Below are 14,725 nucleotides of genomic sequence, written 5' to 3' on the forward strand. Positions count from 1 at the left end.
TCAGACAGGAGGTATGCATATGACAGGTTTCCCTCTTGCTTAACCCTGAATTGATGATTATTTTTATAATGATCTGGATGATGAAGAATATGGATAGCACATTATTATGTTAGTGGTATAACAAAACTTGGAGGGTTCTTTGGTCACAGGGTGAAGGAATCAGAATTCTAAAGAAAAAACTGAATCAACTGGAACAATGGACCAAATAAATCTAGCCAGGATGGAAACATGGCTCAATGAAGCACATGTAAGAATGTTTTAGAATTTTTGTTGATCATAAGCACGATGTGAGTCAGTTGATGTGACTGCCAAGAAGAGTTAATTTGTTTTTCGTTTGAATTAATAGACATAGAGTACTTAGAATGTGAGAAGTGGCCCTCCCACTTGTCTCTGTGTTGGCCACGTGATCCTAGGAGAATCATCGTCAGTCCGTTGAGTATATTTTGGAAGGGACATGGCTGTTGTAATGAGTTTCATGATGTTATAGCTTTCAAAGTACTTTCTTATATTTAGTTTTATGTAAATAAGTTTTATTTAACTATGTAATGCTTTATTTATGGGCAAACTGGAGAGTACTCTTAGGATGCTGGGGGAACTGGTAAAGTTTATTCTAGAAAAGAGAAGACTCAAATAATCTAGTACTTGTCTCCAACTTCCTGAATTGCTATGTTGGAGAAGCAAAGTAACATTTAGTTTGTTTGGTCTTAGGTAGTATAGAACTAGGATTTATGCAAGGCATAAGGAAGCAGGTTTCAATCCTTCATAGTTGTCTAAAATTAAAGTAGGCTTCATTGCAAGGTATAAAGGTAGGGTGTGTATGTCTCTGTGTATTTTAGTTTCAGTAGGCTCAAATGGAGACCGAGAGATCACTTGGTATGGATTTTGCAAAGATTAATGCATTGATTAGAATGTTGAGTAGCATGATTATTATGGTTCTTTTCTGACTCTTCCTGTTTCTTTGAAATCCTCAACCTTGAAATGTTAAAAAAAAAAAAAAAAGGTGGGTGAATATACAGTCAAGTTCAAATCTTATACCTGAAAGGAGAAATTTAAAAAAGTCAATTGGTTTGTTCAGTCTTTCTGCAGGATGATCAGATTTAAGCTATCTGCAATGAGTCATAATTGTTCTGAGTTTAAAAATGTGTAAAGTGGCTCTTAAAGCTTAATTTCTTTTTTTTTTTTTTTGCGGTACACGGGCCTCTCACTGTTGTGGCCTCCCCCGCTGCGGAGCACAGGCTCCGGACGCGCAGGCTCAGCGGCCATGGCTCATGGACCCAGCCACTCCGCTGCATGTGGGATCTTCCCGGACCGGGGCACGAACCTGTATCCCCTGCATCGGCAGGTGGACTCTCAACCACTGTACCACCAGGGAAGCCCTAAAGCTTAATTTAAATGTAAATTAAAATTTGAGTATGTAAGAAGGGTCCTGTGATTTAAAACTTAAAATGAATAAAGTGATATAGGTTGAAAGACCTTTTTCATCCTTATTTTCCATCTGTCCAGTGTCCAAGGCCATCCTTCTTCCATAGTTTGTCTGTATATGGAAGCAAATACATGTTCTGATTTTTGTCCCTTTTCTATGGAAGTGGTGGCTTATTTTAAATACTGTTCTATACTGTTTCCTTCCCCAGGATATTTTGAGGATATTTTCACATCAGTACATAAGAGAACTTTGTCATACTTTTTTATAAAGCTAATAGTATTACCACTGTTTGGATGTAGTATTATTTACTCCTTTATTTATGAAAAGTTAGGTGGTCGGCACTTTTTTGTTTTGTTTTTTTGCTAATGTGGGGCTTGAGGGGTGGGAAGTGCTACTGTGCAGAGCTGAAATTGATCAGAGTTAACTGTAGTTTCCAGTCAAGCCTCGCCTTTCATGTTGCAAGACTTTAAGTATACTCCAGAGTTCCAGAATATTTACATCAGATACATACTGCGGATGCAGCTGTTGTCTAGGGTGGGAGACAGATTTCTTTTTTAAAATTTTATTTATTTATTTTTGGCTGTGTTGGGTCTTCATTTCTGTGCGAGGGCTTTCTCTAGTTGCGGCAAGCGGGGGCCACTCTTCATTGCGGTGTGCGGGCCTCTCACTGTCGAGGCCGCTCTGGTTGTGGAGCACAGGCTCCAGACGCGCAGGCTCAGTAGTTGTGGCTCACGGGCCCAGTTGCTCTGCGGCATGTGGGATCCTCCCAGACCAGGGCTCGAACCCGTGTCCCCTGCATTGGCAGGCAGACTCTCAACCACTGCGCCACCAGGGAAGCCCCTGGGAGACAGATTGCTGGTGCTTCCTGCTCCACCATCTTCCCAGTAGCCTTCTGCTTTCAGGTAGACTTCATTTGGAAAAGAAAAATGTAAAGTAAGTTAGGCATGTTTTCATAGCTTGAGTCATTTCTCTGAGTACATGCATGTTGCCTGTCTTTCTGTTGGCTTATAGGTTAGACTCTTGCCAATTTCTAGGATCTATAGGTTTGAAAACTAGCTCTTTAGGGTATGAGTTGCAAGTTGTTTTTTTTTTTTCCTGGTAAGTCTTTTTTTCCAATGATTTTATTTATGGTATGTTTTGCCATGCTAAATTTATTTATTTATTTATTTAAAAAAGGATATATTTGACATAACATTGTATAAGTTTAAGGAGTATAATGTGATGATTTGATACACATATTGCAAAAGGATTACTACAATACTAAATTTATTTTTAATGTTTAGGCAGCTAAATTTATGACCTGTAGATGTTGATTCATGCTTAAAAAGATCTTTCTCATGCCTGTGTTTAAAGGAATTCTCCCATTTCTTCTAATACCTTTACGGGTTGGTCTTTTTTTACATTAGAAGTTTTCATTCATTTGGGCTGTAACCATGTGTTATGGTCCAACTTAATATTTTTCTCCATGGCTACCCAGTTATTCTAACATCATTGATTGAAGAAACCATCTTTTACTACTGATCTGAGGTGGAATAAAGGTATTTTATAGTACAGTTCTGGTCGTATTTGGATCTATTTCATGGGTCTATTACATTGGTCTCTATCTGTTGATGTATAGCATAGTTTATTTTGATAATGCCAATAGCTTTTAGGAAATTCTTTCTGACTGCTTTCCCACTGCTAGATTTTAAATTGCCTTTTTTCCTTCCTATCTCTTTTATGTAGAATTGTAGACCTTTTCTCTGTACTAATAGAGTATCCATTTATTGACTGTTTGTATATCGTTATGATATGGCTGTCATTTTATGTCTTAAATGTAACTGCAGTAATTTTTATTCGTAAAAAAGTTGAAGCCTGATACTTAGCCAGGTGCCTCTGGCATGTTTTGTGAACTACACCACCATTGTTAGAGTTTCCAAGAAGATGGTTTGTGCACATCTCCTTCTCTTGATTCATATGCTTGAATTTTCTACACCATAATCACCAAAACATAACTCACTGCCACAGTGGCTGAACTTAAACACTGGCAAACTAGAAATTGAAAAGATTTAGTTCTTAAAGAACAAAATGCCTCTGAAAATTGAAGCAAGATATCCCTAGGTTGTAGTTTTTGAACAATATTTACTTTATTTATCAAATGAGGGAGTTGGGACAAATGATCATTAAGGTCCCCTCCAGGTCATTGTCATTCCCCCGTGTACATTTCCATTTCCATTATTTTACCTGGACAGTTGGTTTGCAAGTTGAAGCCCTTCTTGGCGGTTCCCAGGGCTTGGCAACTAGAGTGCTCTCAGCCATTTCATTCTCAGCAGTTGCTGTCCTACTTTCATCTGGTCCCTTTTGTGAACCACGTTTAGAGCTAAAGGCATGGGCTTAATTTGCCTTGCTAGTACACATATACAAAAAGTTCCTGCCTTCATTCTGTTCATATTATAGAAATGGAGAGTGTAATATAGTGGTGACATTCCTGCTTTTCAGCTTGGTTTAGCTTTCCCTAAAATGAAGAAGGTAACCTTACTAAAGAAACGGAATGGTCTCCTCTCTCCACTGCTGGGGCAAGGGGTTTTTTTTTTTTTTTACACTGCGGCACAATAGGACACTTCTTTATCAGTCTGTTACTTACCAGCAGCAGTTTCTTTACAGCCTGTCTTGTTTATTAGACTCCTAAATAAAACCCGTGTTTTGAAAGAGCTTGTCTCATATTTGAATGGCATTTTAGTAAGCCTTTTGAAGAGTTTTAAACTTACTTCACATCGGCCTTCTTTTGGAAGCCAAATCATGCCAGTTTGTTTAGTCTTTCTAATCCTTGAATCATTTTATCCTCAGCATGTTTCCAAATGCTTCACATCTCTCTGTAGAATCCAGAACTGGGCTGAGTTCTTTAACAGTCTGATGAGGATGACTGAAATGGAAAGATCACTCCTTCTGTTCCTCATATATCTCAGGATTTGTTGTTTTATCTGCAAGACTATATACTCTGTCTCCAGTTAAGCATTAAAAAAAAATGCTTCTGCTTGACCTAACGCACCCTGCCTCTAGTGAAGTGGATGCCTCTGTAGTCGGTGCTGGCTTCGTGGGGATGAGCCTGTGCAGCCACATGGGGCTCCTGCTTAGAAGGGTCCCATGCTAGGTTTCATGCTCTTTTGCTGCTGTATTGACCTTAATTTTTTCAACAAGGAGCTTCTCTTTCTCGTTTTGTAGTGAGCCCTACAAATGAAGTAGCTGCCTCCTCTTGTAGTTGATAACTAGAGGACATGGTTAGGAAGTCATGGTTCGTGTCTAACCCACCCTCTGTAACTGTGATGGGTAGACCCAGGGTGACCAAATCTGGTTGTGAACTTCCACTCCACTCCCTGCGTCACGGCCTTCCCCTAGCCTGCCTACAGATGCACTCACTGCCCCCCGCATCGCCTCTCTGTTCGCCTCCTTATCATTCCTTTATCTCAGCTCAGGCACTGAGGTGTGTTTACTCATGGAATCCAGGCTTTTGGCATACGACAGATGTCTTTTCCAGAGGATTCTTTCTCTGGGTCCCTCTGTCTTTCCTGTCACCTTCTGTCCAAAGCTGATGGTCGGCCGTTCACCTCCAAGAGCACTTGTCCCTTCTGCTCTCTCTATTCAGGGCAGCTGCCAGTTAGTTTCTCATTCGAATTTTAGATTTTTTTTTTTTTTTTTCTTCTCTCTACAGTGGGATTAGAGTGTAGTAATCACGGGAATTCTGTTTGGGGCAGAAATTTGGATTCCATCGCAATATCTGGTATCGCAGAGTATGTGGGGCAGTGACTTACATTTTTAAAATGACCCATAAGTTAATTCTAGGTATCAAATCTTAGACACAAGTAGCAAATGTAACTTTTAAAAGTCATTATGTTTCATGGATTGGCTGGTTTTTGATCTGATTCCCTCTTTTTTCTTGCAGCTTAACAAGCAGCAATTACAGTTACTGAAAGAACGGTTCCAGGCCTTCCTCAATGGGGAAACCCAGATTGTAGCCGATGAAGCGTTTTGCAATGCAGTTCGGAGTTACTATGAGGTAAGTTTGAAGAGTCTGATGCCTTTTAAAAGACATTTTTAATGGCTTTCCCATTTTAAGAAGCTCAGTGGTGTGATAGGATGGCTGTGAGTTTGCCACCTTCCTTGAAAGCATTGTCAGTTCTAGTTTGCAATTTAAAAACGGATTCCACAGCCTGGCTTTGAGAGATAAACAGAATTGGAAGTTATTCACATCCTTTGAGGGAGAAGTAAGCTGTTTAGAAAAATCTCCTGGCAGTGATTGATATAGCTGAGTGTAGCTATCTCTGGGTCCACATGTCTAGTTTATCCTTTTTAATCAGGATTTCAATAGTAAATTGCTATCTTGTGCCATTCTGTTCACTAAACTTTATAATATTTAAGGCCAGGAACTCATTTCATGAGGATAAATTGAATTCTTTTCTTCCCGGGGAGATACTACTACAATACCACCTTTCTCTCTCTTCTGATTTTAGTTTGTGAGTCATCAGGAATTCTCTGTGGACTTCCTATGGGCACCAGTTTTCACACAGTGTCATTAACCGCTTCAGTGAGTGGCCAGTAGATGTTAAGAGAGTTCCCTTTTTTCCTGAGGACTTTTAGAGTCATTTGGTGCATGGATTCCTTCCACTGTGAAGATAGTCTACATCTCTCAGCTGAAGAACAACATACAAAGGTGTATTAGACTAGTACAAATTAAAAATGTAGAGATGCAGTGTGTCTGAAGTTTTCTGAGGCAGGGAAATATCTTTGCAAGAGTAACAAAGTAACTGGATATACAGATACTTGGTTGGGTTAGTAATTAATTGATGGTGTGTATGTATCAGAAGTGGCTTAATGCAACCCGAGGGAGGTGTATGTTATCCCGAGCCTAGGCCTGTCAAACAAGATAAAAGTATAGAAGTCTCACTCACCAGATGTGTGTGTGTGGCAAGAATCTAGTGGCAATAGTGGATGCTGTCTAACTGAACCTTGACTCAATATCTTTTTTTTTTAAATTTATTTATTTATTTTTGGCTGTGTTGGGTCTTTGTTGCTGTGTGAGGGCTTTCTCTAGTTGCGGCAAGCGGGGGCTACTCTTTGTTGCGGTGCATGGGCTTCTCATTGCAGTGGCTTCACTTGTTGTGGAGCACGGGCTCTAGGTGCGCGGGCTTCAGTAGTTGTGGCTCGTGGGCTTAGTTGCTCTGCAGCATGTGGGATCTTCCCAGACCAGGGCTCGAACCTGTGTCCCCTGCATTGGCAGGCGGATTCTTAACCACTGCGCCACCAGGGAAGCCCAACTCAGAATATCTTAACAAGTATAGGGTATCCAAAGCTTGAGTCTTTGAGTCAAAGTCTTGCAAGATGAAATCTTGCCTTGAATCTTAATAGATGAAATGTAAGGGCCTATACTTGCATCATGTAGTAAAAGAAAAGCCAAGCGTTTGTGTTCAGGAGGAAAGAAATGGGTTAAGTAATTTGTGTAAAAAGATGTAATTAAGCAAACTCAGTTTTGGTTCAGTACTGTGGTATTGTACATGTTAACATTAGGAAAAGAAACCGGGTGAGGGGGGCATGGGGGCTCTTTGTACTACATGTGCCACTTTTGTGTAAACCTAAAATTACTCCAAAATAAATATATTCCGAAGTAAGTGTTTTTCGTAAGGGTATTACAAAGAAGTAAGCATAATATGTTGTCAGTTTCGTAAAAGGCACACTTAAGCTGTGTTAATGAGAATATTTTTCCTGTAATAAAGGAGTATCACCATTTGGTTTCTAAACGAGGATGGTGTGCTTTTCTGGGTACAAACTACAAATGAAAAGATGTGGGTAAGTTTAGTGATAACAGGTTTGAAACATATCATAATATAGATCACTTGAAGGGCCTAAAGACATATTAGGCTTGTGTTGTGTGTGGCCCCAAGGGTAAAACTAGAATTAACATGGAAACTGAAGTGGGGGAGATTTCAACCTAATACTATTGGAGTTTGGTTGTACCGCCCAGATACAGAGTGGACTGGAGAGTGCAGCATCACTGGCGGCCAGATTCCTGCTCACTTCACAATCACTTGGGAAGCATTTTGCACAGAGGGGTCCCAGAGCTCTGCCCTGGGCTTACTGAATCAGAATTTCAGAATCTATATCTTTAAAAGCTTTCCAGGTGATTCGCTTACAACTGGTAGATTGCTGACCAATGGAATTAGATGATCGCTTGCTGGGATTGTTACAGAAAGAGATGTAAGTACTGAAGAGTGTTCAAAATGGCAGCTGGGAAACGACTGCGGCCTATTAGAAAGTCAGGAAATGTGGCTTCACATTGAACTCAGATGCTTACCAAACACATAACAGACAAGTCATTGAACTTCTGTGAGCTCCAGTGTTTCTATTTCTATTATCTAATTGGTGGGTAGTAATGTTTAAGTATTGGGCTAGGTGATCCAGGGTTTTCTATTCTTTGGGTAGTATTTCCAACAATTGTTGGCTTGTGAGACTGTAGCTAACTTGTCTTTGTGAAGTTCTCAAAGGGGTTAAGATTTATATTAATGTCTATGGAGTCTATATTCCTGATTTACATTTGGGGAGTTACCATTTCCTAGGTGGCACACATTCAGTACTCCAACTCTTGATAAGTAAATTTTGTTGGAAAAATAAGGTAAAAAAATTGCTTCTCAATTTAAAGTCTTTACCCTCTTTTTTAAGGATTATATTTTAGTATACTTTGCTATGACTAACAATGCTGGTAGTCTCAAGTGAAGTAAGTCAGAAAGAGAAAGACAAATACCATATGATAATCACTTATATGTGGAATCTAAACTATGACATAAATGAACATATCTACGAAACAAAAACAGACAGACATAGAGAACAGACTTGTCACTGCTAAAGGGCAGGTGGTTGGAGGGAAGGACTGGGAGTTTGGGATTAGCAGCTGCAAACCATTATATATAGAATGGATAAACAACAAGGTCCTACTGTATAGCACAGAGAGCTATATATTCAATATCCTGTGATAGACCATAATGGGAAAGAATATGAAAAGGATGTATGTATAACTGAGTCACTTTACAGCAGAAATTAAACAAAACATTGTAAATCAACTATACTTCAATAAAATTTTAAAAACCTGCTGGTAGCCTCTACTATAATTACCTCTGTGGCACTTCTTACAGCTTACCAACAATATCTATTTTTTCTTCTTCCAGTATCTTTATGCTAAACAGTGAAAATATTACTACCCACAAATTCCATAAATAGAAACTGAAGCTCACAGAGGTTTCAATGACTTGTCCACTGTTGTATATTTGGTAAGCATCTGAGTTCAGTGTGAATCCAGATTTTCTGACTTTCACGGTGTCATTTGAATACACCTGTGCCACGTACTGTGCAAAACACTTCGAAAATGTTTTTATTCTTCAGAATAAACCTTTTAAACAGAATTATTCCCATCTTAGAGACAAAGTTCAGTGACTAGTGCCCAAAGCTGCATAGCTAATAGCAGAGCCAAAACCTCACTCTTTCCACTAAAGCTTATTAAAAACAGATCTTGGGTTCTACCCAACACCTACTGAATCATAATTCCTTGGGATGGAGCATCTGAATTTTGAACTTGCACCTGGGGATGACTTTGGTTCAGTCTGTGTTTTGAGAAACATGTCGACCTAGATCTTAATGACTTCTTGAATGTATGTTCCCTGAAGGAACCATTTCTGCCCTGGTTATCATCTTATTCCACAAATGTAGCAAGTATTTTGCGGCACACAAATGCTTTCAACAAAAGCTTGTTGACTAAGTGGATGAGTATTGGAGCACTTATATTGTATATTATGTTGTATATTTGGGTTTTTTTCTCCATAATTTTTAAATTAAAGTATCACTTCAATAGTGCCATGGAATTTCTTTCCATTATGATCTCAATTTCATGGCTTTGTGGTTCCTCAAAGACGGCAGATGCTTCAGAAGCACAGTTGGGCTTTATGTTCTTTCTAACCTAGTATTCTATGATTTTATGATCTTTTTTGGCTTATGTATTTCAAGGTCTCCCTTTTCAGGGATGTTACATGTTGTTTCCTGTATACAGCTGTTTTCAACAGTTAATCTATCAGTAGCGATTTTCTAATATATTAGATTTTTGGTAGCCTTTAGCTGTGATGGACATTTCTAATCATGGCAGTATATGTGTGTGTGAATATATCCATATATGTGAAAAACCCTAGTAAACCTGTATCACCAATTAAATTGAAAACATATCTTTATACTTAGGGCTTACAAGTTCTCCAAAGTCTGTTTGTTATTAATTTTTCTAGCTTCATAAATGGTACTCCTTCAGTGATTTTATGAATAGTCTTTTCCATCTTGGTTGTATGTCTGTTTTATATAGACAATTAAGAATTATCCGTCTTTTTTTTTAAGCTAAACTTTGTTACTATTTTTTTGGCCGTGTGGCATGTGGGATCTTAGTTCCCCGAGCAGAGATCGAAACCGCACCCCCTGCATTGAAAGCTTGCGATCTTAACTACTGGACCAGCAGGGAAGTCCCTATCTGTCTCTTCTTAAACTGGTTGTACCTTTGGATATTTGGTTTACTTTACCTCTCTTTAATACCTGGGATCTTGGTGTGCTACTCAATATATTTCTTTTTCTCCACAGTATTTGACCAAAAGCATTTCTTCAAAGTACGTTCATTATTTTATTTTATTTTATTTTTATTTATTTATTTTTTTTGCGGTATGTGGCCCTCTCACTGTTGTGGCCTCTCCCGTTGCGGAGCACAGGCTCCGGACGCGCAGGCTCAACGGCCACGGCTCACGGGCCCAGACGCTCTGCGGCATGTGGGATCTTCATGGACCGGGGCACGAACCAGTGTCCCCTGCATCGGCAGGCGGACTCTCAACCACTGCGCCACCAGGGAAGCCCACGTTCATTATTTTAAAAAGTATATAATTTCTTTCAACTAGATCGTGACAGGATTGAATCTTTCTGGGTTTTTAAAATGTGGTGCCTTCTTGGGTGTTTGTTCATATGCCTTTGTATATCTATATCTATGTCAGTATTAAATATTTACCGTGAATATTTTTTTATTTTTTATTTATTTATTTTAACATCTTTATTGGAGTACAGTTGCTTTACAGTGGTGTGTTAGTTTCTGCTTTATAACAAAGTGAATCAGTTATACATATACATATGTTCCCATATCTCTTCCCTCTTGCATCTCCCTCCCTCCCACCCTCCCTATCCCACCCCTCCAGGCGGTCACAAAGCACCGAGCTGATCTCCCTGTGCTATGCGGCTGCTTCCCACTAGCTATCTGCCTTACGTTTGGTAGTGTATATATGTCCATACCTCTCTCTCGCTTTGTCACAGCTCACCCTTCCCCCTCCCCATATCCTCAAGTCCGTTCTCCAGTAGGTCTGTGTCTTTATTCCTGTCTTACCCCTAGGTTCTTCATGACATTTTTTTCCCCTTAAATTCCATATATATGTGTTAGCATACGGTATTTGTCTTTCTCTTTCTGACTTACTTCACTCTGTATGACAGACTCTAGGTCTATCCACTTCATTACAAATAGCTCAATTTCGTTTCTTTTTATGGCTGAGTAATATTCCATTGTATATATGTGCCACATCTTCTTTATCCATTCATCCGATGATGGGCACTTAGGTTGTTTCCATCTCCGGGCTATTGTAAATAGAGCTGCAGTGAACATTTTGGTACATGACTCTTTTTGAATTATGGTTTTCTCGGGGTATATGCCCAGTAGTGGGATTGCTGGGTCATATGGTAGTTCTATTACCGTGAATATTATTCAATATGTTATATATTGTAGAAGAATATACTGTGAAGATCATTTTTATATGACAATGCTACTTCTATCTCATCCACTTTTACAAGATAACTTTGGTTTAAATATTGGCCTATAAAATAATAATAATAAACAAGAAATCTGTTTTTGAAATTACATCAGTCTTTTTCCTCATAAAGTTAGCATAATTAGGGGAAAAAGAATGGACCCAAGTGCTAAACCACCTAACTAGGCAAACTTGATGATACAGAAGAACCAGAACAGGAAAAGAAGAAAGAAATGGTAGATAGAATACACAGCTATTGATACTTAATAAAAGTTTAGCAGTTACATTCTTGATAATTTTATGGTTGCTAATTGCTGTTAGATTCTGCAGTACCTTCATCTTTTTTTTTCTTTCACTGAAGTTTTCTTCTTTCCCTTCACGCTCCCCCTGCCCCCCAAAGTAACTCACTGTATGGAGGAAGACATAAAATGGACAGTAGTCCTACAAGTATCTGTCGTTTCTTTCTAGCCATATCTTTTTTGCTTGTTCTGTTTTTCAATTTAGGAGACTTCAGCTGATTCTGTGGATGGGTAAACATAGGTTTATTGTAGTATGTTACTTTCCAAGTCGTCCTTCCCATCCGATATTGGCTTCTGTTCACAAAATTCAGGTGGACTTCATCCAAATACAACCAATGACAGTGTGATTTATAACAGATATGTGGAAAAGAAAATGGCCTTTCTTTGGAGATTTCCCAAAGATGGTATATAATTGCTTACTAGCTGCTTTCAGCGTAACAAACATTCACGTTCTGTTATTGTGTAAAAAAATGGATGTTGGAGTCTCTCTTCCCCTTTTTGGTGGGTTGGCTTTGTTCACAACTTTTTGGAAAGGAGGTGTATTTTTCTTCTTACCTCCATTTGTTTACGTTCTCTTCTGGTTCCTGAGAATGGATGAGATGAGAGTTAGAAGTTTTTAATCTTTAAAAATTATCAAAGAAGGACTAAAATAAATCTTGCCCCACCATCACCACCAAAACCCCTTGCTTTTCAGATTTTCTACTTGTATAATGATACAAATGGGAATTCCTTCAATAAAGAAAAACTGCCTTCAGTGTGAATTTACAGGTTTCATACGAAAGGAAAAATTACTCATTTTCATCTCAAAATATTGAGCTCCAGTTTTGGCCCTTTTATTGCATACTTTTATTTAAAGTGCATTCTGGGATTCAGAAGTTTTCTACTTTGATAGTACTTTAAGAACACTTTAATAGAAGTATACTATGACTGTTAGAGAATTTTTAAAATATTAAAGAGGAAAAGCTTCTGTAATCTGAAAACTGCTTTAAAAATAAAATATTAATTATTAAAGAGGAAGTTAAATATCCCCTATAATTCCAATGCCTACAGACAACTGTAACAGTTTGGTGTTTCTCTTTTGTGTATATTAAGTGGAATTATTTCAATTTTTTTACATATGTCATGAGCATTCTTTACTATTAACTATTTTTCAAGATTGTGGTTTTAAATAGCTGTGTAATAGACCATTGTCTGCCTGTATCTAAATTTTATTCAGTTTCCTTGTTCCAGACGCTTAAGTTTTCTCCATTCTTAACTGTTAAAATAAGTGCTGAGATGATCATTTATATTCTTAAATAGGTTCATCTTTAAATTTCTGCAAGTGGTATTACTGGATGATGGAAGATAAACATTGTTTAAGCTCTTATAATACAGATTACCAAATTGTCCTCAAAAGTACTAAAATTTATGCTACCATAACAGTGTATGAGAGTGTCATTTTTTTTCCCTTCACACTTGGTATTATCATAAAATAAATGCCAAGTGATAGGTTCACTTGTTTTTATTTTACTGTTAGCGAAATTCAACACTTCCATACTGGCCATTCATATTTCTTTCTTTCTGAATTACCTGTTCATGCCCTTTGTCCATTTTTCCATTCAGATTTTGGATGTTCATCTTTTAAATACTGATTTATAAGTGTTCTTCATACACTAGGATGACTATTAACCCCTTTTTATGCTGCAATTATTTTCAGGGTTTTCTTTTTTTTCATTTTGCAATTTTAAGTTTCCTTACCTCTGATACTCATTTATTTCCTGTTCTGATAGAATGAAAGACATATTCTCATTCCAAGCAGAGACTGCACCACGTTTTATTTCCTTTGAATTTTCTTTTCTTGTTCATAGGTTATTCGTGCCAGTGGTTTGCATCATACCTTTCCCTCCTCTCCTCATTCCAGCTACGACCCTTTTTGGATTAGTAGCTCTCTGAGTAGAGTGTGTTGATGTAACTCAGGTGTTTGCTGTGGGCCTGTTTCCCTACCCGTTGAAGGGGGAAGAGGATTTCTAAAGCTCCCTCCCTTTGTGCAAGCCTCTGAGAGTTAATTTGTTTCTTTATATTGCTGTTTCTTCTTTTCCTTGCCCTACACGCTCTCACGTCTCCAAAATGTAAAGAATAAAAAAAAAACATGGCTTGATACTATAGCTAATGATACTAGATACTCTAGGACTAATGTCCAGGCCATGGTGTTTGAATTTTTGTACACATTTATGTTGGGAAAAATCTATATATCTTCCTAGTCCAGAGCGTCAGGAAACTTGACCTTAGCTGTCAGTTTCTTCCAGGGAAGTTGGGAATGTCTGCCTCGGCTTCCCACTGCCAGCAATCAGTTTGGTATCATTCCTTTTCTTTCACGTACTTTCTTTCCCTGACGTTATATCCTGACCTTTAATATTTATTTAAAAAATAAGTGCAGTTGTGTAATGGTTGTTTTGTGAAAACTGAGAGACTTTTAAGGCTTTTTTGATTTGTTTTATAAAATTACCTTTTTTAGAATTAAAAGGCACCATCCAAGTGTGTGTGTGTGTGTGTGTGTGTGTGCGCGCGCAAGCTAGAGGGAGAAGGGCTGGCAGATCTGCATTTAAATATTTTGATGTCAGTTTCTTGATAGCACTTTACTTTGGGATGGAAAGATTTACTGTTCATATTCCAAGGGATGTTTGACCTGTCAAAATCTCTTAAACTTTGAAATAATACCATGGAAAAGGCCTATTTTTTCATAGTGAATTGATGATCGCTAAGTAAACCAGGATTGGCATCCTGTGTCAGGAGGGTATGAAAAATGTCAGCACATTCATAGATGAAATCCAGTAACCAGTAATGAGAAGTGAGGTTTTAAATTTTCATCGAGCTCTGCAGATCACATTGTGTTTGTTATTTTTGATATTAGCCACTTTATTTCACATCACATTTTCTTAAATTCTAAGTATGGCATTTTAAATTAAGTATTCGGAAATAAAAGTGCTACAGATTTCCAATATCAAAAAAACAAACAACCCAATCCAAAAATGGGCAGAAGACCTAAATAGAGATTTCTCCAAAGAAGATATGCAGATTGCCAACAAACACATGAAAAGATGCTCAACATCACTAATCATTAGAGAAATGCAAATCAAAACCACAATGAGGTATCACCTCACACCAGTCAGCATGGCCATCATCAAAAA

At 38.1% G+C, this 14,725-nt stretch overlaps 1 protein-coding gene across 2 annotated transcripts in view; it reads left to right on the forward strand.

Annotated features, from left to right (window-relative positions):
* The window catches only part of CADPS2 (calcium dependent secretion activator 2), a 497,272-nt gene that overhangs the window by 97,935 nt on the left and 384,612 nt on the right, over positions 1-14,725 (forward strand). For both annotated transcript variants that reach the window (XM_022582192.3, XM_022582255.3), the window contains exon 2: positions 5,343-5,456. In XM_022582192.3, the coding sequence (XP_022437900.2) occupies positions 5,343-5,456 (114 nt within the window). The remainder of the gene's footprint in view (positions 1-5,342; positions 5,457-14,725) is intronic.

The sequence above is a fragment of the Delphinapterus leucas genome, chromosome 9 (assembly GCF_059928025.1).
Source record: "Delphinapterus leucas isolate spDelLeu-1000000601 "Yukka" chromosome 9, BTC_Dleu_Yukka2, whole genome shotgun sequence".
Taxonomy (NCBI): domain Eukaryota; kingdom Metazoa; phylum Chordata; class Mammalia; order Artiodactyla; family Monodontidae; genus Delphinapterus; species Delphinapterus leucas.